Consider the following 27853-nt stretch of genomic DNA (forward strand, 5'->3'; position numbering starts at 1 on the left):
AGTGGAAATGATTTCAATTTAACTCCCTTCAATACGATATGGCTATGGATTTGCTGTAGATGGCTTCTACAGTTTAAGAAGGGTCCTTTCTATACTAATTTACTTAAGTTTTCTGATCATGAAGGGATGCTAGATATTATCAAACCTCTTTCTGCATCAATTGAGAGAATCATATGGTCTAGGTGTTTTAATTTGTTTATGTGCTGAATTATATTTATAGATTTACCTATATCGAACCAGCCTTGAGAACCTGGGATAAAACCGACTAGGTCATGATGTATAGTTTGTTTGATGTGTTGCTGAATTCCGTTTGTTAGGATCTTGTTTAATATTTTTGCATCTATATTGATTAGTGATACTGGTCTATAGTTTTCTTTTCTTGTTGGGTCTTTTCCTGGTTTGGGGATCAGGGTGATGTTTGCTTCATAGAACTTGTTGGGTAGTATTCCTTACTCTGACATGAAGCTATCTGATCCCGGGCTTTTCCTTTTAGGGAGATTTTGTATCATTGATGCTATTTCAAAAGTTGATACAGACTTGTTCAACATTTCCACTTGATTCTGGCTAAATCTTGGAAGGTGATGTGCTTCCAAGTATTAGTCAATTTCCTTTAGATTTTCATATTTCTGAGAATAAATTTCTTATAATATTCATTAAGGATATTTTGAATTTCTGAGGAGTCTGTTGTTATTTTGTCTTTGTCATTTCTGATTCATCAAGTTAAAGATATGACTCTTTTTTTCTTGGTTAGGTTAGCCAAAGATTTATCTATTTTATTGACATTTTCATAAAACCAACTTTTTGAGTTATTGATCTGTTGTATAATTCTTTTGTTTTCAATTTCATTTAATTCTACTCTAATTTTGGTTGTTTTCTTGTACTGGATTTAGGCTTGGAGTGTTCTTCCTTTTTCAGTTGCTTCAGATGTCCCATTAAGTTGTTAACTTCCTCTCTTTCCCTTCTCTTGAGGAAGGCTTGCAGTGCTATAAATTTCCCTCTTAGGACTCTCTTTGTGGTATACCAGAGGTTCTGATAGTTCATGTCTTCATTGTCGTTTTGTTCCTAAAATTTGGCAATTTCCTTCTTGATCTCATCTCTGACCCAGCTATCATTCAGCATAAGGTTATTTAACTTCCATGTTTTTGTATGAGTATGCAGATTCCCGTTGTTACCGAGTTTAACTATTATTCCATGGTGGTCTGAGAACATGCAAGGTATAATTTCTATTCTTTTAAGTTTACTGAGGTTAGACTTGTGACCTAAGATGTGATTGATTTTGGAGTATTTTCCGTGTGTTGATGAGAAGTATGCATATTCAGTTTTGTTGGGATGAAATGTTTTGTAGATGTTTGTTAAATTCAAATGTTGGATAGTTTGGTTTAAATCTAAAATTTCTTTGCTCAGCTTCTTATTGGAAGAAGAGCAGTGGGGACAATGGTCTATCCAACACTGCCAAAGGAGTGTTAAAATCCCTGACTATTATGGAGCTGGACAAATCAAGTTGCTCACGTCTGTTAGAATTTCTCTTATAAATTGAGGTGCATTCTCGTTGGGTGCATAAATATTAATAATTGAAATCTCATCATATTGAGTATTACTCTTAACAAATATGAGGTTATCATTCTTATCTTTCCTTACTTTTGTTGGTTTAAAGCCTATTGTATCTGCATATAGAATTGCAACACCTGCTTTTTTATGATTACCATTTGCCTGAAATATGGACGACCATCCTTTCACCCGGAGTCTATATTTATCTTTTAAGGTAAGATGAGATTCTTGTATGCAGCAAATATCTGGCCTGAGTTTTTGTAGCCAGTCAGCCAACTGTGCCTCTTTAGAGGATAGTTTAACCCATTCATATTAACGGAGAATATTGATAAGTCTGTTAAAATTTTGGGTATTGAGTTTTTTGAAATCCAGTGGATATTTTTAATCCTTTCACCGCTGTGGAAGTTGGAGTTTGATCAAAAGTTTCTGAGTGAGTTTACTTTTGTGGTAAAGGAATGGGCTGTTCATTATGGAGGATAGTTCTGAGAATATCCTGAAGAGCTGCTTTGGTTATGGCAGATTTCTTCAAAATGTGAATGTCATTAATGTATTTAGATTCTCTATCATAAATGAAACTCAGTTTAGCTGGATACAAGATCCAGGGTTGAAAGTTATTTTGTTTTAGGAGATTAAAAGTCGATGACCACCCTCTTCTAGCTTGAAAGGTTTCAGCAGAGAGATCTGCAGTTATTCTCATATTCTTCCCTTTGTAGGTTATGGTTTTCTTATGTCTGGCAGCTTTCAGAATTTCCTTCTTCATATTAACTTTAGTGAATTTAATTATGATGTGCCTGGGGGATGTCTTATTCTGATTGAATCATGCTGGGGTTCTGAAAGTGTCTGCTATCTGAATTTCAGAATCTCTTGGCATGTCTGGATAATTCTCTTTCATAATTTCATGGAGAAGAGCCTCTGTCATTTGAGAAGCCACTTCAGCACTTTTAGGGATTACAATGAGGAGGATTTTAGCCTTCTTCGAATTATCCCAGAGCTCTCTGAGAGAATTATCCATTTTTGCCCTCCATTTCTCTTCCTCTTTGAGAGTTTGGGAGAGTTCAAAAGCTTTGTCTTCAGTGTCAGAAGTCCTTTTTTCTACTTTCTCCACTCTGTTACTGAGGGATTCTACTGTAGTTTTCAGATCTTTGAAGGCTGCAAATTCTTGCTACAATGTATGAAAATCTTTGGTTATCTTGTCTCTAAATTTGTTAATTTCTTGAGACAACTTTTCCTCCTTTCTATTAATCTTGTTTGTAATCCAAATTCTTAACTCGATTTCTTATATGTCAGCTATCTGTTTATGAATGGTATCTTCAGTTACATGTGCCATATCTTTCTTTGGGGCGGTTGATTGCCTCTGGTTATTCATGTTACCAGGGTTTTCCAACTGATTACGCCCCATGGTTATTTTACACTGTTTGAGTAGATGGGTGGATAATGGAAAGTTGGGTTCGGGGCTCTAGGAGTAGTGATTAACCAGCTATTTGCCCAAAACCTGGGACTGGTGTCTGTACCTCTTCCCCTGGAGCTTTGCCAAGAATCCGTATAGTAGTACTGTCTGAGAAACTGGTGACCTGCTTTCTGTGGTGGGGCTAAGTCTCTCTGTCTGTTTTCAGCTGGTCTCTGTCCGACCCTAGTGAATCAGTTACTCTGGGTTGAAGTCTCAGCTGCGGAGAAATACTAGCAATTAAGTCACCCCGCCACCTACAGGTAACATTTGGAAAAGGAAAATCAAACCTTCCTACAACCATACACCCAGGGTACCACTTGGATAGCCCTCTGTTTATTGGCCTAGTTCAAGAGGTCTAAATCAGTTGTCTCAGTCAGCACCTGTCTCAGGTGGGAGATTTTAAAAGGTCTCTGGCAACTAGATTGCAGGGGTCTGCTGACAACTCAAATATGACTTGCTCCGGTGCTCCTTGAGGTCAGGAGGACCCACCCAGAAAATAGATTAGTCTGGGAAGGTTGATGCCTCTTTCCCCACCTTGCACCTCTGTCACACCCAGTCACTGATAGCCCCACAAGGCTGTGACCCAGTTGCCTCCAATAAGCAGATACTCCAGTGGTTTGCACCTGCCTGAATCACAGGGAGATCTCTGTCTTTTCAGCCAGGCCGCTGCTCTCTGCCACTATCCCGCAGGAGGAGGTGAGGCCTGTCAACCTTTGACTCTTGATGGAGGGTGGGTGTGTTCACTCAGTTCTAGCCCCGTCCCTGATTGGTGTTACTGATAGAACAGAAGAAATTTTCAGGATTCGTTTCTGTCCTGGCTAAATTCCTCTGCAGAAGAGAAGCTTTTTTGAATTCACAGAACCTGCACCTCAGGCCCTGTGTTTGCTGCTGCCCAGTAGTGTGTATTTGCAGCACGGTTAGCTGTCAGTTCTAGCCTCCTGACTTCCTTTCTAGGCTGATTATCCCCCAAGGGCCAAGTGCATCTTAGGCTCAGTAAAGCAGTCCTCCTGATCAACCCCACCCTGGGAACCTGCCTACTCTTTGTGTGTGTTTTCTAGTCCCCACGCACCCCCCAGGCCAGTACTGTCTCAGGCAAACCCTTAACTCACGGGGCCTGCATTTCTGTCCCAGATGTTTTGTGCCAGTGGCTGCCACCAGAGAAGATGCCCGTCCTCTTCTGGTTGCCCAGAGAGACCGGGGGCATGACTCCAGAATATCCAGGCGTGAGCCCTATAAATGCCATAAATGGCTGTTGCTCTGCACCTCGGGGCAATGCCGCTCCGGTGTGGTTCCCTCTCAACCAACCGTCCTCTTCTCACTCCCATTCTGCAGAATCAGCATTGGCCAGCAGCAGTACATGCCCTGTCCGCACCTCTTGAGATAATATCCAAGTATCTGGACTCCTGGGTACAGTCTTCTAGACCTCAGAGAGTGGAGGGGAGTGTTGGGAGCTCAGAATTGCAGGTAGGGAATATATACAGTTTTATACAGGTTTATGCCTAGCAGTAGAGCGCCATGGCACCCTAGTAGGGGAAGTAGGTCCAGTTTTTAGAGGGTCTCTCCCGTGGGACATAATGGGAGGACTTTTGAACTCTGCTCGTTTGTTTATGGGGTACTCTGAGCCATTCTCATGGGGGAGGGGACTTTGGTGATGGATTTTGTACCTTTTGTTTGTATCCTTGGGGTCGCAGCTCACCTCAGCAGGGTTGATGTGCGTTCTTCAACCTTCTCTCTTGGCGCAGCTCTAATCCACCAGCTTACTTGCTAAATTTCTGTCCTTTATCTCTTCTTCTGGATGGGAGCCTCTGGCAAGGGAGATACCATGATCATGAAGGTGGTTTTCCCAGGGCGAGGCTGATCCATTGCACTCCGGATGTGCTGACCCCTGAGATTTCCCCAAATGTGGGAATCTCGACTGCATAAATTGTGGTAGTGGGGGACTGTGTTCACGCTTTCCCCCAAAAGAACAAAAAATGCACACACTTCCCAGTGTGTGGTGTAGCTACCAGGCAGGTGGGCGTACAGGAACTCAACTCACTCAGCATTCTCTGAAGTTACCAGTCAGCCCCCTCATGTTGATTGTTATTGTATATAGAAAGGTAACTGTGTTGTGGACATGGATTTTATATCCTGAGACCTTACTGTATTTTTTGATGACTTCCTGGAGTCTTGTGGTCGAGTCTTTGGGGTTCTCTAAGTATAAGATCATGTCCTCAGCAAAAAGGGAGCGTTTGACCTCCTCTGCTCCAATTTGGATTCTCTTTATTTCCTTGTCTTGCCTAATTGTATTGGTTAGAACTTCCAGCACTAGGTTGAAAAGTAATAGTGATGGAGGACAACCTTGTCTGGTTCCAGTTGTAAGAGGAAAAGCTTTCAGTTTTACTCCATTCTATAAAATATTAGCTGTGGGTTTGTCATAGATAACTTCAATCAGTTTAAGAAATGTGCCACCTGTGCCTATGCTCTTCAGTGTTCTAATTAGAAAAGGATGCTGGATTTTATTGAATGCTGTTTCTGCATCTATTGAGAGGATCATATGGTCTTTGTTTTTGCTTCTGTTGATACAGTGAATAACCTTTTTGGACTTGTGTATGTTAAACCAGCCTTGCGTCCCTGGGATGAAACCTATTTGATCATGATGTATGACTTTTTTGATGATAAGCTGTTAATATATTGGGTAGGATTTTGTTGAGAATTTTTGCATCTATATTCATTAATGAAATTGATCTGAAATTCTCCTTTGTAGTTGGGTATTTTCCTGGTTTCGGTATCAGGTTGATGTTTGTTTGTAGAATGTGTTGGGAAAGATTCCTTCTTCCTCCATCTTTTAGAATAATTTCTGTAGTACAGGAATAAGCTATTCCTTGAAGGTTTGATAGAATTCTGGTGTGAAGCCATCTGAACCAGGACATTTTTTGTTGGAAGCTTTTTTTATTGTTTCTTTAATCTCTGCATGAAATTGGTCTGTTACGGAGCTCTATTTCTTCTTGCCTAAGTCTAGGGAGAGGGTGTGATTCCAAATATTGATACATTCCCTTCACATTGTCAAATTTCTGGGCATAGAGTTTCTGGTAGTATTCAGAGATGATCTCTTGTATCTCTGTGCATCAGTTGTTATTTCCCTTTTATCATTTCTGATTGAGGTTACTAGAGATTTTACTTTTATGTTTCTAGTTAGTATGGCCAAAAGTTTATCTATGTTATTTATTCTTTCAAAAAAACAACTCCTGTTTCATTAATTTTCTGAACAATTATGTTGTTTTCAATTTCATTAATCTCTGATTTAATTTTGGTTTATTTCTTTTCTTCTACTGGGGTTAGGCTTAGATAGTTCTTCTTTTTACAATTCCGTAAGATGGCTTGTGAGTTTGTTGATGTGCTCTTTCTGTTTTTCGAAATTAGGCATTTAAAGTGATAAAGTTTCCTCTCAAAACTGCTTTTACAGTATTCCACAGGTTTTGTTGGCTTATGTCTTCATTGTTGTTATGCTCAAGGAAGTTAATGATTTCCTCTTTTATTTCTTCCTGCACCCTACTGTCATTCAACAGAAGGTTGATTAATTTTCATGCCTTTGTGTGGGGTTGAACGTTTTTGTTGGAGTTGAGTTCCACCTTTAGTGCCTTGTGGTCTGAGAAGATACAAGGTAAAATTTAAATTCTTTTGATTCTGTTGAGGTTTGTTTTGTGTCCTAGGATATTGTCAATTTTGGAGAATGTTCCATGGGACTATGAGAAGAATGTATATTCTTTATCTTTGGGATGGAGTGTTCTATATGCATCTATCAAGCATAGTTGTTCTAGGGTCTCATTTAAGTCCCTTATATCTTTGTTTAATTTCTGTTTAGAGGATCTGTCCAGCTTTGTAAGAGGAATGTTAAAGTCCCCTGTTATTATGGTATTATAGGGTATCGTATTGCTCAGACTAAGGTCTATTTCAAGAATATGGTAGCATTTAAATTGGGTGCATCAATATTTAGAATAGACATGTCTTCTTGTTGTATTTTTCCATGGACCAATATAAAGTGACCAACTTGGCCTTTTTTGACTTTAGTTGCTTTAAATCCACATGTATCTGAAAATAAGATTGCAGCTCCTCTTTTCTTCTGAATTCCGTTTGCCTGAGAAATTGTCTTCCAACCCTTAAATTGGAGTTTTAATTTGTCGTTTGAAGCTAGGTATGTTTCCTGTAGATTTCAAATGGATGGCTTGTGTTTTTTTATCCAATCAAGCCAATCTATGCCTCTTCAGTGGGGAATTCAAGCCATTAACATTCACTGAGATAATTGATAACTATGGTAGTGTTCTATTCATCTTATTTTGAGAGTCCATTGCTTAGTTTTATCTTTTGCATTAGTGTGGAAGTTAGGTTCTGTCCTTTATTTGCTGAGTTCTTACTTTGCTGTTTATCCATTGTGATGGTCAGTGTGTAGAACATGTTGAAATATTTCCTGTAGAGCTAGTCTTGTTGTGGGGAATTTCCTCAGTGTTTGTATTTCAGTAAATAATTTGATTTCTCTGTCAATTTTAAAGCTTAGCTTAGCCGGATGTAGAATTCTGGGCTGGAAATTGTTCTGTTTAAGTAGAGTTAAGTCACATGACCATTGTCTTCTTTCTTGGAAAGTTTCATTAGAGAAGTCTGCAGTCACCCTGATAGATTTGCCCCTGTAGGTCAACTGGCGCTTACTCCTGGCAGCTTGAAGAATATTTTCTTTTGTCTTGACTTTGGACAGGTTCATCACAATGTGTCTTGGAGAAGCTCTGACTTGAGGTGACCTGGGGTCTGATATCCCTGTGAAAGGAGTGTGTCAGAATCTTTGGTGATATTTGGGAAATTTTCATTTGTAATATTTTCTAGTATGTGTTCCATTCCCCTGGGGCATTCTTCTTCCCCTGTGGGCTACCTATAACTCCTATGTTTGAACGTTTCATAAAGTCCCATAATTCTGTCAGTGAATGTTCTGCTTTCTCTCTCTTCTTTTCTGCCTTTTCAACTATCTGAGTTATCTCAAGAGCTTTGTTCTCTACCTCTCAGATTCTTTCTTTTGTGTGGTCTAATCTATTGTTTATATTTCCTATTGCATCTTTAAGTTCCCTAATTGACTGCTTCAGTTCCTTCAGCTCTGGTACATCCTTTCTATATTCTTCATAATATTCCTCTTATTCGATTAAGTTTTTGGATTTCCTTTTGGTTATTTTCCACTTTATTAGCAGTTTCCTTCATTGTTTCCATCATTTCCCTCATTGTTTTCATCATGTGTATTCTGAATTCCCTTTCTGTCATTCCTAATATTTCTTTATAGGTGGAATCATCTGCAGTAGCTACCTCGTGATCCCTTGGAGGGGTTGCTCTGGACTGGTTCTTCATGTTGTCAGGAGTTTTCTGCTTATTCTTCCTCTTGAGTGATTTCTTTTATCTGTTTCCTTGCCCTAATTTTCTTTTTACTTCCTTTTGCTCTTTAAGTTACTGTGCCTCTGGACTAGAGTTTCGATGTTTCCTTTTTGGTACAGGACCAGAAGGGTGAGAAGGTTGAAGAGGAAGAAGGGAAAAAAGAAAGAAAAAAGAAGAATAGACAAAGGAGAAAGGAGAGGGGGTGGGTAAAAGGGAATATTGACAAAAAGAAGAAGGGCACATAAAGAGGGAGACAGAGCAATATAGGTTTACAGTAGGGTAGTTTGACCCAACCTTAAAAACCCCCAACTTCTGGGGGTGCTTGGTTTGGTGCTTCCCTTGAGGTCATCACCTCTTTGCTAGCCTGTTCAGACACAGTACTCCACCTCCACCAAGTAGAGAGAAAAGACAAAAATGCTGTAAATCAAACCAAAACAAACAGAAAAGTTTACAGGATAAAATTGGGGCGGGGGAACCAAATAATAGAAAGACTAGCAAAAATGCAGTTCTAATTGTTGAAAAAGGTAACAATGGGAAATTATATTTATACTAGACAAATGAAGAAAGAACAGATAGGGAAAAAATGAAGAAAATAAAAATGTATAAGGAAAATTTTGAAATTAAAAACCAAAACAATAACAACAAAAACAAAAAACAAAGCAGTATATATAGCTTGCTGAATATTGTCTGGGCATCAGGTGATCCTCTGAGGTCCAAGATGTTAATCACAATGCTGATACACCTGTACGAGTTGGAGACTGGAGGCCTCTGCTGATTTGTCAAACCCTGCAGGGTTTGAGAACCTAAATCTCTCTTCAGCACTCTCAAAAGGAACTTTAAACTGCTAACCTTGGCTAAGTAGAAGCTTTCCCAGGAATGTGCTTGTCACTGGGATCACTCCTGAAGTGGCTATGCACTTAGCCAGTGTGCCAAAACCAGTCTCACTCTGTGCCCCTGTGGGCTAAGGCTGTAAGGAGTCTCAGTCACTAGATTACTTGCTCCCACCCAATCCTTGCTCTGCGACCCTGAGGGCGGAGTTTGCCAGGACTCTTCTCCCACAATGGCTTCACATGGCCCATAGCCGAACACTATTAGCTCCATCTGGCTCAGTGGCTCAGTCTGGGGCCCTAGACAATGCTTAAAGTCCTCCGCATTCTTGCCCAAGTTCTCCCAAGGTAGTTCAGCTGAGTGGCAAGACCAAAAAAATCAAAGCAGCTCATAGGTAAAGCCTTTCCAGTTTGCAATCTCACTGCTGCTGTACTTACAGCTGCTGGCAGAATTAGACCAAATGAACACACACAACTACTTGCCAGTTTTCCATTGCTTTTGTCCTCCTCATGGGGTCCAGAAGTCTCTCGCTGACTCCCTGTGTCCTCAAAGGCATGTTTATGGGCAGATTCCACCATCCAGAGATGCCTGGAGTCTTGTCTCCCCAGACTCACCGTGCCCAGTTGCAAGGAAGCTGTTACTTGGCTGCTATCTTGTTCCTTAAACCTGAGTTTTAATTTTTCATTTGAGGCTAGGTGTGTTTCCTGTAGAAAGCAAATGGATGGCTTGTGGTTTTTAATCCAGTCAGCCAGTCTGTGCCTCTTCAGTGGGGAATTCAAGCCATTAACATTTATTGTAGTAATTGATATTTGTGGTGGTGTTCTATTCATCTTGTTTTGTGAAAGTCCATTGCTTAGTTTTATCTTTTACATCATTGTGGAAGCTAGGTTGTGTCCTTTATTTGCTAAGTTCTTACTTTGCTGTTGATCCATTGTGATGGTCAGTGTGTAGAACAGGTTGAAGTATTTCCTGTAGAGCTGGTTGTCTTGTGGCAAATTTTTGTCAGTATTTGCCTATCAGTAAACGATTTGATTTCTCCATCAATTTTAAAGCTTAGCTTAGCAGGATATAGAATTCTGGGCTGGAAATTGTTTTCTTTAAGTAGATTAAAGGTAGATGACCATTGTCTTCTGGCTTGAAAATTTTCATTAGAGAAGTTTGTAGTCATGCTGATGGATTTGCCTCTGTAGGTCAATTGACACTTACTCCTTATGGCTTGCAGAATTGTTTCTTTTGTCTTGACTTTGGACAGGTTTATCACAATGTATCTTGGAGAAGCTTGATTTGAGTTGAGACTACCTGGGGTCCAATATCCCTCTGAAAGTAGTGTGTCAGAATCTTTGGTGATATTTGGGAAATTTTCATTTATAATATACTGTATTATGTTTTTCATTCCTCTGGGACGTTCTTTCTTCCCCTTCTGGGATACCTATCACTTATATGTTTGAGTGCTTCATGATGTCCCATAATTCTGTCAGTGAACTTTCTGCTTTCTCTCTCTTCTTTTCTGCCTCTTTAACTATTTGAGTTATCTCAAGAGCTTTGTCCTCTACTTCTGGGATTCTTTCTTCTGCATGGTCTAATCTGTTACTGATACTTTCTACTGCATCTTTAAGTTCCCTAATTGACTACTTCCATTCTTTAAGCTTTGCTGTATCCTTTTTATATTCGTCATTTAGTTCATTTCTTATTTGATTCTGGTTTTGGATTTCCTTTTGATTATTTTCCACTTTCTCAGCAATTTCCTTCATTGCTTTCCTCATACATATTTTTAGTTCCCCTTCTGTCATTTCTAAAATTCCTTGATAGATGGAATCATCCTCTGTAGTTGCTACCTCATGGTCACTTAGTGGCTGGGGGTGGGGAGTTGTTCTGTTCTGGTTTTTCATGTTGCCAGGTTTTTTATGCTATTTCTTGTTCAAGATTGTTTTCTTTTTGTCTGTTTCTTTGACCTAATTTTTCCTTTCACTTCCTCTTACTCTTTAAGTTACCATGCCTCTGACTTAAGGTATTGATATGTCCTTTTGGTACAGGAGTAAAAGGATGAGAAGATTGAAGAGCAATAAGGGATAAAAGATTAAAAAAAGAGAAAGGAAAGGGGGTGAGTAAAAGGGAAGATTGACAGAAAGAATAGAGGCATAGAAAGAGAGAGACAGGAGTAATCGAGGTGTACAGTAGGGTACTTTGACACCCACACCTTTGAAACTCCAACATCTAGGTGTGCTGGGTTTGATGATTCCTTTGACATCTGCAGCTCTTTGCCAGTCTGAGCAGACACAATACTCCACCTCCACCAAATAGATAAGAAAAACAAAAATAGTATAAATCAAACCAAACCAACCAAAGAAAAAACCTTACAGGATAAAATTGTGGGAAAAAACAAATAACAGGGGCAGAAAAACTAGCAAAAATGAACTTCTTATTATTAAAGAAGGCAACAATGAAAAATTATATTTATATGAGAAAAATGGAGAAAAAGGAAGAAAAATTGAGGGGGGAGAAGTTGAAAAAAAGAAAGAAAACAAAACAAAGTTATCTATATATCTATAGCTATGTCTATATATCTTGTTGAATATTGCCTTGGCAATAGGTGATCTTCTAGGGTATGAGATGGTAATCACAATGCTGATACAGCTATATAAGATGGAGGCTGGTGGCCTCTGCTGACTTCCTTGTCCTAAAACTCCACAGGGTTAAGAACCTGAATCTCTCCTCAGCCTGCTGAATAGACACGCCTTGACCTTTCCAAACCGTGACCATTTGCTAAGCAGAGGCTTTCCCAGGATAGCATGTGTCTCTGGGATCTCTCCTGAAGTGGCTGCCTGCTTATCAGGTGCCTCACTCTACACCCCTGAGGGCTGAGGCTGCAAGACAGCTCTCCTGCTGCCAAACAATGAAAGATCTGCTCTTCCCTGGTGTTGCAGTCCTGGTCTCTGGGCACTGTTCAAAGTCACTTGCTCACTCACCCAAGTCTCCCAGCATGGGCCTCACTCTGGGACCCTGAGGGCTGAGCCTGCAAGGCTTCTCTCCCACAGTGGCTGCATGCAGCCCATAATCAAACTACGAAAGCTCTCTTTCAGCCCAGCGGCTGAGTCCTGGCCTCTGGGCTCTGCTCTAAGTCACTTGCTTACTTGCCCAAGGTTTCCCAAGGTAACTCAACCAAGTGCCAAAGCCCAAAAAAAACAAAAAAACCCTCAAGAGAAGTCCTTCCCTGTTTGCAAACTCTCACTGTTGCTGTAGCTGCAGCCTCCACAACTTCAGACTGAATGCAAACACTTACTACCTGTGCAGTGCTTTCGTCCTCCTCCTGGGGTCCAGAAGTCTCCCGCTGCCTCCCTGCATCCCCAAAAGGATGTTTTTGGGTAGAGGCCACAAGTCAGAAGTGCCTGGAGTCTTCTCTCCCCAATCTCACCTCGCCCAGTTGCAAAGAAGTTATTTCTCATCCACCATCTTGCTCCACTTCCCCCATTTATTTATTTTTGTTGATAGATTGACAAGAGGATCTTCTTCATAAATTCTTTCTGAAGGCCTATATCATTAGGAGTTATTCCCTCTAGGGTTTTTATCATTTCACATCTTAGATTTAAATTTTTTATCCAGCATGAGTTAATTTTTGTAAATAGTGAGGTACAGGTCCAGTTTTAGTCTTTAACATGTGGCTAATCAGTTCTTCCAGCACCATTTATTAAATAGGGATTATTTTCCCCAGTGTAAGCTTTTGTTTAATTTATCGAAGATCAGATGCTGCTATGAGGCCGATTTAATCTCTAGGTTTTCTGTTCTCTTCCATAGATCTATGTCTCTATTTTTGTGCCAGTGCCATGCTGTTTTGATTGCTATAGACGTGTAGTATAACCTGAAGTCTGGTAACATGATGCATCCAGATTTGTTTTTATTTCATAGAATTGTGTTGGTTATTTGGGGCTTTTTCTGATTCTATATGAATTCAAGAACTATTTTTTTTTCTTTTTAATTCTTCAGAGTATGGCAGTGGTGTTTTAATGGGGATTGGGTTAAATCTATAGATCGCTTTGGGTAATATAGGCATTTTAACAATGCTGATTCTTCCAAACCATGAACATGATATGCTTTTCTGTTTGTTAATGTCTTCTGCTATTTCTTTTCTCAGTTTCGTAGTTCTGTTTATAGAGATCATTCATATCCTTTGTTAAGTATATTCCAATACATTTTATTTTCTTTTGTGGCTACTGTGAACCGTACTATATATTTGATTTGCTTCTCATCTTGACCATTATTGATGTATATGAAGGCTACTTATTGTGAACATTGATTTTATATTGGGAGGCATTATTGCATTTCTTAATCACTTCTAGGAGTCTCTTTGTTGAGTCCTTGAGATTTTCTAAGTATAAGACCATATGACTGGCAAAGAGTGAAATCTGTCCTGAGTGAGATATGCTTGATTGCCTCCTCTTGCCTGATTACATTGGCTAGGACTTCTGGCACTATTTTGAATAGTAATGGTGATAGTGGACATCCTTGTCTGGTTCCAGTTCTAGGTGGAAATACTTTCAGTTTTACTCCATTCACTTTATATTGACTGTGTTTGTCAAAGATGGCTTCTGTGAGTTTTAGAAATGTTCATCTATGCCTATTTTCTTATGCATTCTTATGAGAAAAAGATGCTGCATTTTATTAAATGCTTTTTATGTGTCTATTGAGAACATCATATGGTCTTTTTTTTGCTTCTGTTTATGTGGTGAATTATGTTTGCCTATGTTGAACCAGCCTTGCATCCCTGGGATGAAGGGCACCTGGTCATGATACATATATTTTAAATGGATAGCTGTATTCTATTTGCTAAGATTTTATTGAGTATTTTTGAGTCAATATTAATTATATTGTTCCATAGTTTTCTCCTTTTTTGTTGAGTCCTTTCCTGGTTTTGGTATCAGGGTGATACTTGCTTCATACAAAGTGTTATGGTGAATTCCTTCCTTCTCGACGTTTTGGAATGGGTTCTGCAATATATGTATGAGCTCTTCTTTGCAGGTTTGGTAGAATTCTGGTGAATTCCAGGATTTTTTTTTTTTTATTGTGGGAAGCTTTTTTATTATTGTTGCAATTTCAGTATTTGTTATTGGTCTATTCAAGAGTTCTATTTGTTCCTGGTTGAGTCTAGGGAGGTGGTGTGATTCTAGGAATTGGTCTGTTTGCTCACGTTTTCAAATTTCTGGGCACAGTTTTTTGTAGTAATCAGTGATAATCTTTCATATCTCAGTGGTGTCTGTTGTTATGTCCTCTTTTTTGTTTCTGATTGAGGTCATTAGAGATCTTACCTTTCTGATTCTGGTTAATCTGGTGAATGGTTTATTGACTTTATTTCTATTTTCAGAGAATCAACTTTTTTGTTTCATTGATCTTCCAAATAGTGCTTTTGTTCCTTATTTCATTTAGTTTGTATCTGATTTTGGATATTTCTTTTCCTTTGCTCAGTTTGGGGTTTGATTGTTCTTCCTTATCCGGTTCCTTGAGATTATTCATTAGATTTCTGTTTTATGCTCTTTCTGGCTTTTTGGTTGTAGACATTTAATCTGATAAACTTCCCTCTTAGGACTGCTTTTGCTGTATCCCACAGGTTTTGATGGCTGTGGTTTTGTTGTAATTTTGTTCAAGGAATGTAATGATTTCCTTCTTTATCTCCTCCTTGACTCACCTGTTGTTCAGCATAAGGTTGTTTAGTTTCCACAACTATGTGGGGATGAAGGTTTTTTTTGGAGTTGAATTCTTTTATTGCATTGTGTTCCATAAAGATACAAGGTATAATTTCTATTCTTTAAATTTGATGGGGTTTGATTTGTGTCCTAGGATGTCATCAATTTTGGACAATTATCCATGGGCTCATGAGAAGAATGTACAATCAGTATTATTGGGGTGAAATGTTCTGTATGCATCTGTTAAGCACATTTGTTCTAGAGTCATGTTTAATTTCATCGCTTTTTTGTTTAGTGTCTGCTTGGAGGATCTGTCCAATTCTGTCAGTGGGGTGTTGAAGTTCCCTGTTATCATGGTGTTTCAGGGTATCATATTGTTCAGAGCAAGTAGGGTTTCTTTTATAAATCTGGGAAGGTTGAAGTTGGGTGCATAGATATTTTATTTGAAATGTCTTCTTATTGTATCATTCTCTTGACCAGTGTACAGTGTCCATTTTTGTCTTTCTTTACATTTATTGCTCAAAGCCAAATTTATCTGCAGATAGGATTGTGACTCCCACTTTCCTTTGATTTCCATTTGCCTGAAATACTGTTTACCATACCTCATCCTGAGTCTTCTTTTGTCCTTGGAGTTTAGACGTGAAGACAGCATATAGTTGGCTTGTGCTTTTTTATCCAGTCAGCCAGCCTGTGCCTCTTCAGTGGGGAATTGACATCATTCACATTTATTGAGAGAATAGATAAGTATGGTGGTGTTTTCTTCATCTTGTTTTGTGGAGGTCTGACGTCTGCCTAGTTTTATTCCTTGGGCCACTGTGGAAGCCGGACTTTGTCCTTTAGTTTCTGGGTGTCTTTGCTGGTGGTCCATTGTGAAGGTCTGTGTATCATACAGGTATGAGTTCTTCCTGTAGAGCTGGTCTTGTAGTCACAAATTTCCTCCAAGTTTACTTGTTGGTAAAAGATTTGATTTCTCCACAGAATAGTCTAGCAGGATATGGAATCCTGGCTGGAAGTTATTTTGTTTGAGAAGATTGAAGATAGGCAACAACTCCCTTCTGGTTTGTAAAGTTTCAGCTGAGAAGTCCACTGTCACCCTATTGTTTTTGCCTTTGTAGGTAAGCTGTTGCTTATGCCTGGCTGCTTTCAAAATTTTCTATTTTATTTTAAATTTGACCAGGTTAATACAATGTGTGTAGGAGATGCTTTTTTTGAACTAAGTTATCCAGCAGTTCGATATTCATCTAGTTTCTGTATTTCTGGGTCTCTGTCCATGCTTGGACAATTTTTCACTATAATGTGTTCAACTAGAGCTTCTGTGCTTTGGGGACTCTTTCTTCTCTTCCAGGGATACCTATGAATTGTATATTTGTATGCTTCATGTAATCTTATAACTAAGTGATTGCTTTGCTTTTGCTCTCTTCTTTTCTGCCTCTTTGAATGGTTGGGTTAGTTCAAAAGTCATGTCTTCACATTCTGAGATTCTTTCTTCTCCTCGTACTAATCTGTTGCTACTGTGTTTTGAAACTCCTTGAATGCCTCTTACCACTTTTTTAGCTCTGTTATATCCTTCCTAATTATGTCTGGATCCTTAGTGACTTTGTCTTTAATTTTGTTGATTTCTTAAGAAAATTTTTGGACTATTTTTCTACCTTCTCATCAATTCTGTTCATCTTATCTGCTATTCATTCTCTTAAATCCGGTTCAACAGTTTCCTTACAAATGGCATCTTTATCTGCAGCTGTAATTCAGTGGTTCTCAACCTTCCTAATGCCGCGATGTATTTTCATTGTTACAAAGGGGTTGCAACCCACAGGTTGAGAACTGGTGCTGTAATTTCTTGAGGGAATCAGGCTGCTCTCGATTTTCATGTCACCAGTATTCTTTTGCTAATTCCTCACCATGTATGTTTTCTATTTATTTTTTTTTTTAATTCTAAGCTAATAGATTAGGGTGTTCCTAAATTGTAGTTGAGAGATATTCTAGTTGAGCTCAATTAGTTGGCTCACAGGAAGCAGTGGGGGCCTGGAGGGCAGAGTCTGGGCCAACCAAGTGGCATAACAGTCTGCTTGCTTTAGTGCTATTCAGCAGGCTCTAGGGCTGTTGTGTGCCCAGTCAGAAGGCTAATGTTGGCGTCTGCTGCCCCAGAATGTAGAGCTCTCCATGCCCCATCTAGGATTTGCCAGAGTGAAGTTGAACCTCCTTGTTCCACCAGTTTCTCTGTAGGTTTTAGGGTTGTTTGGTTGCCATATCCAGTGGGCCAATATCATTTTCAGAGGCCCTGAGGATGGAAGTTTCCATACCTCTTCCAGGATCTGCTGAAGCGAAGTGGCAACTTGCTGTTGTGAGAAATGTTCAGCAGTTTTTAGGACCGTTAGGATGACAAATTTTCAGGGCTGATATTGGTTTCAGAGGTCCCAGTTGTGGATTCTCCACACCCCTTCTTAAGACCTGCCAAAGTGAAGTGGCAGCTTACTATTCCACTGACCCACTCAGGATGGTTTTGGGGCCATTTACATACTAAATCCGGTGAGCTGATATTAGTTTCAGAGGCTCCAGGATGTGCAGCTTATCATTCCCCTTCACCACTGTCCATTTAAATGAGCCACAGCTGTTTCCTGTGGCTCTTCCCACTGATAGCCTGCCAAAGCTGCCTTTCAGGGCTTCATGGTCTCCTGAGCCCCAGCTTGATTTCCTCTAAATTGGGAGCGGTGTGGCTTGGGCAGGGCTTCCAGATGAACCCTCTAGGCCTGTGGTTCTCAACCTGTGGGTCGTGACCCACAGGAACTATATTAAAGCACCAGGTTCCCTGTAGCCTGTACCCACACCAGATCCCCATGTGGAGTCTCTACCTCTCTTTCACCTCCACTTCACCTCTTTCCCTGGTTGGGTTCCCTTCCTGATTCTCCTTTCCACTCCTGGGGTCCTGCATAGTCACTTCATGTTCTCACATTGTTGTTTTTGAACTGGCAGTCTGAATGGCGACACCTGCACACATTTCTCCCCACTGTTGTCAGGAGAGGCTGCAAGGAGACCACCACTGTGCTGTCCTCTTATCCCCTCCTGTTTCCAGAGACTTTAAAAAATGGGGGTGGTTGCTGGTTGTTATTTTATAATTTTCACTAGTTATGGTGGTTTTGTTGAAGAGAGATTCTGAGAATTCTTCAAACTGCAATTCTGGAAGTGTCTTTTACTCAGTTTAGGAGTCTTTTTTTTTTTTTTACCCTCAGATCATACCCTTAGTTCAGAGGTTTTCAAACTGTGGCCCTTGGATTAAGTCTGGTCTGCTGCCTATTTTTCTAGGTAAAGTTTCATTGGAACACAACTGTGCCCATTTATTACATATTGTTTGTGTCTAACAGAGTTAAGTAATAACAACTTAATCATGTGGCCCATAAACCCTAAAATATTTATTTCCTGGCCCTTTACAGAAAAAACTGCCAGTTCACACTTTAGTTGATAAGCTTTACTAAAAGCTCTTATTACTTAATTATATAGCACATCTGCAAAACATATGAGCTATCAAAAACACCAGCTACAATTAAAATCATATTTACATTAGAATAAAGACAAAAATGACAGATATGTGATATAAAACTTGACCTTTCTTTCCTACTATTTTCAGATCTGGTAGCTCAGCGGGGAGAAAGATTGGAACTATTGATAGACAAAACAGAAAATCTTGTGGATTCGGTAAGTATGGAATATGATAATATTTTTTAGGATATAAAGCAGAGAAACTACAGAAGATTGCTGACATAATAGGGAAAACCCTTAAATTCCATACTTTGAGGGTATTTTTCCTTTCTCATATCCATTATGTGATTCATTGAGGCATAGGAAAAGCCATGATTTTTTGTTGTTGTTGTTGCTGGGTTTTTTTTTTCAGTTTTTGGCCAGGGCTGGGCTTGAACCCGCCACCTCCGGCATATGGGGCCTGCGTCCTACTCCGTTGAGCCACAGGTGCCACTCAAGCCATGATTTTTTAATAGCCATTAAGGTAGCTTTGATTTGAAAAACATATTCAGTATATAGAAATAATTTTCTAAGTGTCCAACTGCAGACCACATGCAGATAATATGAGGTTTTTTTTGCTTATCTATGGTGGTGAATATCATGAAAATTATGCACAGACCTTTTTATTTTTTAGTTCATCAGCTTTCATTAGTGTTTTTTTTTTTAACGTTCTAGCTCACAGAAAGTGCTCAGTATTGTTTCTATTACTGTTGTTTTGAAGATCATTAGTATTTTTATTTAATGTGTTTTAGTGTTTAAAAGCACAAGCTCTAGAATCATGCTGCCTGGATTTGAATTTCACTTCTGTCACTTACTGGTTGTGTGACCTTTAGACAAATTACTTAGCCTCTTTGTTCCTCAGTTGTCATCTTCTCTAAAATGGATATAGCATTTTGAGAAATAAATTAGATAATACATGTAAAGTACCTAGCAGTAACACAGTCTAATATAGTATCTAGTATGTAGTAAGATCTATTTAAGTGTTTCTTGTTATGAATTTTATAGGGACATCTCTTAACAATAGGTCTTGAGAGGATTATACAATACTGGATTTTGTAGCATTTAATAAATAGTTTTTCATTGACGCATGTGGTAATTGAAGAAGGAAAGAACCGTGCAGAAAGTCAAAACACATGGTTCTAGATCTCACTTTGTAACCCATTCCTTGTGGGGATGGCAGAAAGAAGGACAAAAACAGCAAAAAATATCTGATCTCAGATCTGCAAGCCAGTTTCATTGGTACTTCCAGTCTATCTCTTAGTCATTCTTAATCCCTGAAAATTACCCTATTTAGAATGGTCTGTGTTTGACCAGTACTGGTATAGCCTATACTTTCCAAATAAAAGTCTTCTGAATTTTTTTGACTACATGACCCAGAATAACAGAAGGCACTAATGAACTATTATCTCTCTATAGTAGAATAACATACATGCAGAAAGTGCATCAAGTGTACTACTTTTAAGTGTACAGCTCAATTATTTTTTACATATGTCTGTATTCACATAACCATTACCCACATCAAGATATAAAACATTTCTAACACTCCAGAAGGGTGTCTCGTACCCTTTCCAGTTAATAATTCCCAGTAGAGGTAATCATGTTTCTGACTTAGATCACCATATTGTTTTTCTTGTTCTTGAAATTTATAGAGTTCTAATCATATGTCATATACTATTTTATCTCTGGCCTCTGTCATTCACCGTTATGCCTATGAAATTTGTCTATATTATTGATTACAGTAATATTCTTTTTATTGTTTTCTACTATTCCATTGTATGAATATTCCTACCACAATTGGTTTATTCATTCTTCTCTATGAGGCTTTATTTTTAGATGCTTTATTTTGTTCCATTGATTTGTTTGTCTGCCTTTATGCCAGTGTCACACTGTGTTACTTACTGTAACTTTATAGAATTCTTAAAATTAGGTAGTGTAAGTCCTCCAACTATGTTCTTCCTTTTCAAAATTGCACTCTTATAGGTCTTTTGTGATAGGTAAAAACTGAAAGGAGCAGAACACTCAAGACCAAAGTGTAACAAGGAGATAATGTTTATTTTGACACTTGGTGCGAGTGGGCTAAGATCTAAAGGATGTCAGCAGCATTAGTGAGGGAGCCAGTTCTATTTATGGCAGGCGGAAAAGCAGCTGCCTTTACATACAAGTCTTTCTCATCAGGGTGCCAAGGACATGCAGCTCATTATTGGGACTCTCTAGGTCAGCTCTTCTTATCAGGGGGTCAGAGGCTTGTGGTGTGAACATGTTTCTTATGGGTTTGTAACTGGTACAAGGTGCAAAGATGTGATGAGCCTGCAGCATGCCTCCCTTATCTGGCTTAGGACAACCTGTAACAGAATCTCACAGAATGGGTTTTTCAGATCTAAGATGGAGTTAGCTTGGCCGACCTAACATTCCTGACTATTTGTTTTACTATGTTTTGGGTTTTGGGGCGTTGTTCTCATAAACTCCTTCCTGCATGACTTTAGGGTGGTATGGAAACCTAAAGGGAAGCATTGTTAGGGTATGGATTATATCTTGGGTGAGCTTGCAGGAGAAAAAGTTCTCCTAAGGATTTGTTAGTGATATTTGGTTATTAGGTGAAGGAGGCAGTGAACAAATAGTAAAATAAGAAGAAAGGTTATTATGGGTCCTATAAAAGGTAAGACCTAGGTTAGTTTTGGGAAGGTTGATTATATGGTTAACCAGATGGAGTCTTCTATCCTTTGTTGGCTGAACTTCCTGAGCCAGGCAGAATTTTCTAATTTTCTGGGTCCTCTCTTTAACCTGGACTATGACATTGATAAAAAAGCAGCAAGAGGTGTTACCTAATGTGCAGGCTCTACCTTCTTTTGTTACAACATAATCTGAGGCCGTCCTATTATCTGCTATCATGCATGTTAGGGAATTTAGGGAGTGAGTTAATAGTTTAAAATTTTCTCATGTGTCCTGGTGGATACTGGCTATAGTTGTTGTTATAGTTTTTGTGGTGATTCTATTATATGTAACTTCTGCCAATCCTGCTCTACACATTAGGGTTGTAACACCTGCTATGATAGGGCCTATTGTTTTCTTAAGTAAACATGAAAGTTTTTTGTTTTGTTTTGGAAGGTATGTATCTATAGTTTCAGGAGGTGGCGAGGTATATCTTACTGCCCACATCCCTGCTATTTATGTCAGGTCTAAACATTCCTAAACAGCTATTTCTTTTTTTGGATTGTCATGAACATTAGGCTGGGAAGGAAACAGATCATCTTAGGTGTGGATGGAAGTAGTAAAGTGTCTTAAAGAGGGAGATTTTGTCACCAACTTAAATAATCAGCAGAAAGATATGGCCTGTAGCAGCCAGTAGATGTGCTTTCTAAGACAGATTAGTTATGCAGACTAAAATGGGATAATGTGATCTAGTAGGACTTCGGTGACTTCTAAGGCTTTCTCAGAAGTGCTTGGAAAGGCTTTGACTTATTTTGAAAAAGGTATTTACTAACATTAATAAGTATTTGTGTCATTTACGTGTGGGCATATAAGTGAAATCAGTCTGCCAATCCTGGCAGGGGCTATAATCTGGCCTGGTGCATAGAAAATGAGGGAGGTCACAGGCCTTGGGGAAGAGACCATGTAGCAGTTTTTGTAGTTTCCTATTCCTATCATGGTGGTGAGGAGTTGGGAAAGATTTTTATAGGTGAGTATGGGCTTTAGGAATTGAATGAGAGGGCGATGGCCAATGTGAAATGAATTATGTAAGTGTTGGAGGATTTGGGGTGCTTAATTTTTAGTAGGATATACTGGCCGTCTGCCTTTATTGGTCACTGGGGACAGAATAAAAGTTACTGTTTGGTTGTTTCCCAGGAACACTGGCCGTGAAGCATTCCAGGAGTTAGGTGGGGGTGGATGGGGTGGCGAGTGTTGCTGTGACCATGTGATTTGGTTTCTGGCCTTCTCCTTCCCAACAGCTGTTTCTGATCAGGAGGGGCAGTGTTTATATTGGGAAACAGAGATATAAGAGCATAGGTGTCTGTTCAGTTGGAGGGTAGGCAAGAATATGTTTTGTTTTTGCAAGCAAAAATAGGCTTTTGTGTCAGACATGAGCTAAGGTGAAATTAAGAAGAGGGTGGAGAAAATTGTAAATTTTCCAATTTTGTCCTCCTCTGTTACTTGAAACTGAAAAGTAATCGGCAAATGATCTCTCAAGAGGGGAGATTGGTCCATTTGTTTGTGGGGGACAACCGAGTGTGTGGATTCTGCATGTTAGGTCTGGGGTAAGAAAGCGGAGGAATATAGTGAAGTTGGGGATGGGTTCTGAGAAGAAAGTGGGTTGTAAAAATAATCTACTGGCAAGAGGTGACAGTGTATAATCTATCTGTTGGGATTGGAAAATGTTGGGTGGAAAATTGTGGTAAAGATTTGGAGGTAAGGTGTTCAGGAAGAGCCCAGGGCCAATGAGGGTCATGTAAAAGGGAGATGGGTTGAGGTTTGTGGTTGATGTTACCATTCCAGAGATGGGATTTGCTGTGTAAGGGTGTGAGTAGATGTTTTCCATAAAGGTCTGGAACATTTTTATTGTCCTGTTGGCTATAGTGGTGGGATAATTTCTTAAGCAGGGTGTCTTCTCAGTCAGAGCACGAGGCTCCCTTCTTGTGGTAGGTTAAGTGTATGGTGGATGTGTTTTAAATGTAACCAGGAACTGAAATGGCTTATCATTTAGATCGAGGTAATGAGGATTAGTTTAGTAAAAACTGATTGGGTTTAGTAAGTACTGAGGTATAATATCAGGGAAGTTTACAGGGGCTAAAGAGGGTATTAAGGTAAGGAAGAAGGCAGTTTTACCTAAAGAGTACAATCTTGTTATGAAAAATTCAAGAAGTCTTCCCTGGAGGTAAGGGTTTTAGAGAAGTGTGAGAAGGTTTCTGACCAAGGAGGGTTAGAGATTATTACAGATAAAATTAAATTATATAAATGTCCCAAGAAGGGCATCTTGATGCCTTGTAGCCTGGCTGTTGTTGGGTAGGGAAAGAGTTATCTGATTTGGGGTCAGGGGTTTTGGTGGAAGGTTTTGAGATACACCCAGTTTCCTGGTTGGAGGGGGCCATTCTGAAATAATGGGCTTGATGAATCTTCTTGGTTAACTGAGAGACAGGTTTCCACATAGCCAGTGCAGTTAGCTGTTGCAAGTAGTTAACCAAGAAGGTGACTGTAAGAGGCTTGACCTCTTACAGAAAACATAAACTAATGTCTGGTGTCTTTCTGACTACTTTTTAGTAAAAAATAGAAGGGAAGAAATTAAGTTCTGAAATGTAATGTAAATTAAAAGAATTCATTTGTTAAGAATTTGCCCAGCTACTAGAAGAGTTAGACACAGTAGTGCCAATTAGGAAATAAAAGTGGCTGGTGTTTTAAAAGTAAAAAGGGTCCTCACACCTTTCCCCACTTAACAAAAATTGACTCAAGATGGATAAAAGATTTAAATATAAGACATAAAACGATACAAATCTTGGAAGTGTGGGGAAAACTCTTGGTGTCATCCTGGGGACAGGTTTTATGAAGACTTCAACAGAAATCACAAGAACAACAAAAATAATACAAATGGGACTTAAGCTGAAAATCTTCTGAATATCTAAGGACACAACAAGTAAAGCAAAAAGACAGCCTTCACAATGGGAAAAGAGACTTGCATGGTATGAATTTGATGAGTTGATAACTAGAATCTATGGAGAACTCAAATTAATCAACAACAAAAAAAAGCAAACAATACCATCTATCACTGGGCAAGATACATGAACAGAACCTTCTATGAGAAAGAGAGACAATGGCTAACAAAAACATGAAAAAATGCTCATCGTCCCTGTTCATGAGAGAAACGCAAGTCAAAACCACCCTGAAAAGAGCCCACACCACAAAGTCTCAAAGCTGCAGATGCTGGCATGGATGTGGAGAAAAGGAAACACTTTTACTCTGTTGGTGGGACTGTAAGCTAATACAGCCTCTTTGGAAGGAAGTATGGAGAATAATCAAGGAACTCAAAATAGACCTTCCATTTGATCCTACAATTCCACTACTACGCATCTACCCAGAAGAAAAAATTCATTTTATTGTAAGGACATTTACACTAGAAGGCAGTTTTACCTAAAGAGTACAATCTTGTTATGAAAAATTCAAGAAGTCTTCCCTGGAGGTAAGGGTTTTAGAGAAGTGTGAGAAGGTTTCTGACCAAGGTGTTTATCACACCTAAATTTATAATTGCCAAGATATGGGAATAACCTAGATGTCCATCAACCTAGGAATGGATTAACAAACTCTGGTATATGTATTCTGTGGAGTACTATTCATCTATTAACAAAGATGGAGACTTTACATCTTTTATATTAACCTGGATGAAGCTGAAACGCATTCTTCTTAGTAAAGTATCATAATAATGGAGAAGCAAGAATCTAGTGTACTCAATACTAATATGAAGCCAGTAGACAATCTAATACATGCCCACATAAGAGAAAAACTCAATTCAAAGTCGGGGGCAGGGCAACAAGGGAGTGGGGAGAGGGGGATGTGTGTGCTCCCACTTACTGGGCACCCAGTTAGGGTATATGGCACACTTCTTGGGGGTGGGACACAATTATAAGAGGGATTGTACCTAACACATGCAAATATTGTAACCTAATTATTTGTACCCTCAAATTAACCTGAAACATTTTTTTCTTTGATACAGAGTCTCACTGTGTTGCCCTTGGTAGAGTGCCATGGTGTCACAGCTTACAGTAACCTCAAACTCTTGGGCTTAAGCGATTCTCTTGCCTCAGCCTCCTAAGTAGCTGGGACTACAGGCTCCCGCCACAACACCTAGCTATTTTTTTTGTTGCAGTTGTCCTTGTTGTCTAGCAGGCCCTGGCCTGGCTCAAACCTGCCAGCCTCTGTGTATATGGCTGGCGCTCTACTCACTGAGCTACAGGCGCCGAGCCCTAAAACAATTTTTTTTTTTTTTTTTTGTAGAGACAGAGTCTCACTGTACCGCCCTCAGGTAGAGAGCCGTGGCGTCACACGGCTCACAGCAACCTCTAACTCTTGGGCTTACGCGATTCTCTTGCCTCAGCCTCCCGAGCAGCTGGGACTACAGGCGCCTGCCACAACGCCCGGCTATTTTTTTGTTGTTGTTGTTGCAGTTTGGCCGGGGCTGGGTTTGAACCCGCCACCCTCGGCATATGGGGCTGGCGCCCTACTCACTGAGCCACAGGCGCCGCCCCTAAAACAATTTTTTAAAAAAGTAAAAAGGGTCTTTTTTTTTTTCCTTTGGTTTCAAATGAGTGTCTGATCTTGGGTCTTTTGTTGAGTGCTGGTACCTTATCTTAAGGATACCCATAACTTAGTAACCATAGTTTTTAGAACACAAAAAAATAATTTAGAAAATGAACGTGTCCACCTGACCAGTGACCAAGCAAAGAATAGAATATTAATGGTAACCCAGAAAGTGCCTTCAGGCTTCCACCTTCTGACTTCTTCTCAGAGGTAATTCTTATCACAGATTATCACACCAGATGTTAGTTTGACCACTTTTTCAACTCTCTATAAATAGAATCACAAATAGGAACTATTTGTGCCGGGCTTCATTTGCTTAACATGTTCAGCTTTTTACTTACACCTTGTGCACTTTCGTGTGTGTAATGCTTTAATTAAAAAGTTAAAATTTACTAAAGGCAGAATACAAATGTCTATATACAATAACTAAGAAAATGCCATGAAGGCTACTTTGAACAGTTTGAGGATCACACCTGTGGTGCATATTATAGGGGTATTTGCGAAACTTGGTAAATGTAGAATGTAAATGTTTTGGCACAGTAACTGAGATAACGCCGGAAAGGCTATGTTAACCACTGTGATAAAAATGTGTCAAATGGTTTATGAAGTGAGTGTATGATGCCCCATAATCATATCATTGTATACAGTTATGATTTAATAAAAAAAATTTAAAAAAAAAAAAAAAAAGAATATTTCAGATTGTATGTGAAACCAGCACATTGTACCCCTTGATTGCACTAATGTACACACCTATGATTTAACAATAAACAAAAAAAAAGATAATTTAACAAACTTTGTATTTTAACTCTGTACTGGCAGATTGACTTTTTGAGTTCTGAACTTTTGATGCATCTACTTGTTAGTTTAAACACATATGTAGGAATATAAATCTTAAAGGCTTCAAATATAATATTTATAAACTAATAACAGAGAATTTTGTTGTTTTAACCAGAGATTCTTCTTTCATTATAACTAAATTACATACGAAATTCTTTCTAAATTCTCTTTACACACTTTACAACTTACATGAACTATCTTTCAACATCCTTCTTTCTAAAACTACCAGTTATCTTAGGACAAAAAATTTTCACATGAGATTCCTTTTTATATAAAATTATTTTCTTTTTTTTTTTTAATCCTTCTTTGCCAAAAATCATCTTCATACCCATGTCATTCTTCATCTCTTTCTTTCCCTTACTTACTGATTGCTTTTACATCCAAACTCAGAAAAAGAAGATTATAAAGTCTCAGTTGAGTTTTTCTCAAGAGTTTGAGAGTTTCTAAGAGTTTGAGAAAGGAAGTTTGCAGTGTTAAAGGAGTTAGGTATTTTATTTAACTTTAAGATTTCATTCAAACAGTGAGGTAGGGCAATTGGAGTTGATCTCCTAGCAGGCAGACAAGTTATGGAATACACAGGAGGTTGTATTTTACCTTTCTCTCTAACAATAGATATAGGAGATGGAAACAGAGATACTGAAAATTCAGGGAGAGCAGAGGAAGTGGCCCTGGTATTATTAAAATCAGCTTGCTTACCTGCAACAGAGTTACCTGAGGCTCAGCCATGCCATTGTGATGAAGTTGAGCATGTTCTGAGGCCTGGGTCTGTCTGTTCAGACTGAAGTAGTCCTAGAGGGTCTGTGAGTGTGGAGGATGCTGGCTCAGGGGGGCTCTGCAAACATTGGCTGCAAGCTCTGCTGCCTAGGACATTTCTCTCCAGAGACCCAGCTGGCTGTAGAGGAAGCAGGGTGCATTCTTGACATCTTTTCCAAGCCTCCAATGTAACTCTTTATTGAACAATTTCCATGATAGTTTTACCCACCATTTGAAAAGCTTCTTTATGCTCCCAGGGCCTGTTGTTGCCCCATCTCCTCTCCCCCTAGTTTCTGTCTCCATCCGGTTATCAAAGACCATTGGAGGCCAGGTTTGAAATTTTGCTTGTGGAATCTAGGCTCCTTTGAAAGTTTTTTGAGTTTATACCAAATATTCAGGGCCAACTGAGAAATGAAGTGCACTGTCAAGATAGATTGTTCCTCCCTAGGGTCAGGAGCTAAAGTGGGAAGGAAGAAGTTGAAAGAGACACCTTATCTGGAAAGTGAAGGCTGTGAGAGAAGGCTGAGTGTAGATCATAAAGTCCAGGTCAGACAAAGAAAAGGGAACATGGACTCTGACAATG

At 39.2% G+C, this 27853-nt stretch overlaps 1 protein-coding gene and 1 non-coding gene across 3 annotated transcripts in view; both read left to right on the forward strand.

Moving 5' to 3' along the window:
• Positions 1-27853, forward strand: part of VAMP7 (vesicle associated membrane protein 7) — a 94999-nt gene that overhangs the window by 42499 nt on the left and 24647 nt on the right. For both annotated transcript variants that reach the window (XM_053579730.1, XM_053579731.1), the window contains one exon: positions 18509-18576. In XM_053579730.1, coding sequence (XP_053435705.1) covers positions 18509-18576 — 68 coding nt within the window. The remainder of the gene's footprint in view (positions 1-18508; positions 18577-27853) is intronic.
• Positions 4796-4956, forward strand: LOC128578902 (U1 spliceosomal RNA). The gene has a single exon (XR_008377993.1). It is a non-coding gene; the product is annotated as a U1 spliceosomal RNA (small nuclear RNA).

The sequence above is a fragment of the Nycticebus coucang genome, chromosome X, assembly GCF_027406575.1.
Source record: "Nycticebus coucang isolate mNycCou1 chromosome X, mNycCou1.pri, whole genome shotgun sequence".
Lineage (NCBI taxonomy): Eukaryota > Metazoa > Chordata > Mammalia > Primates > Lorisidae > Nycticebus > Nycticebus coucang.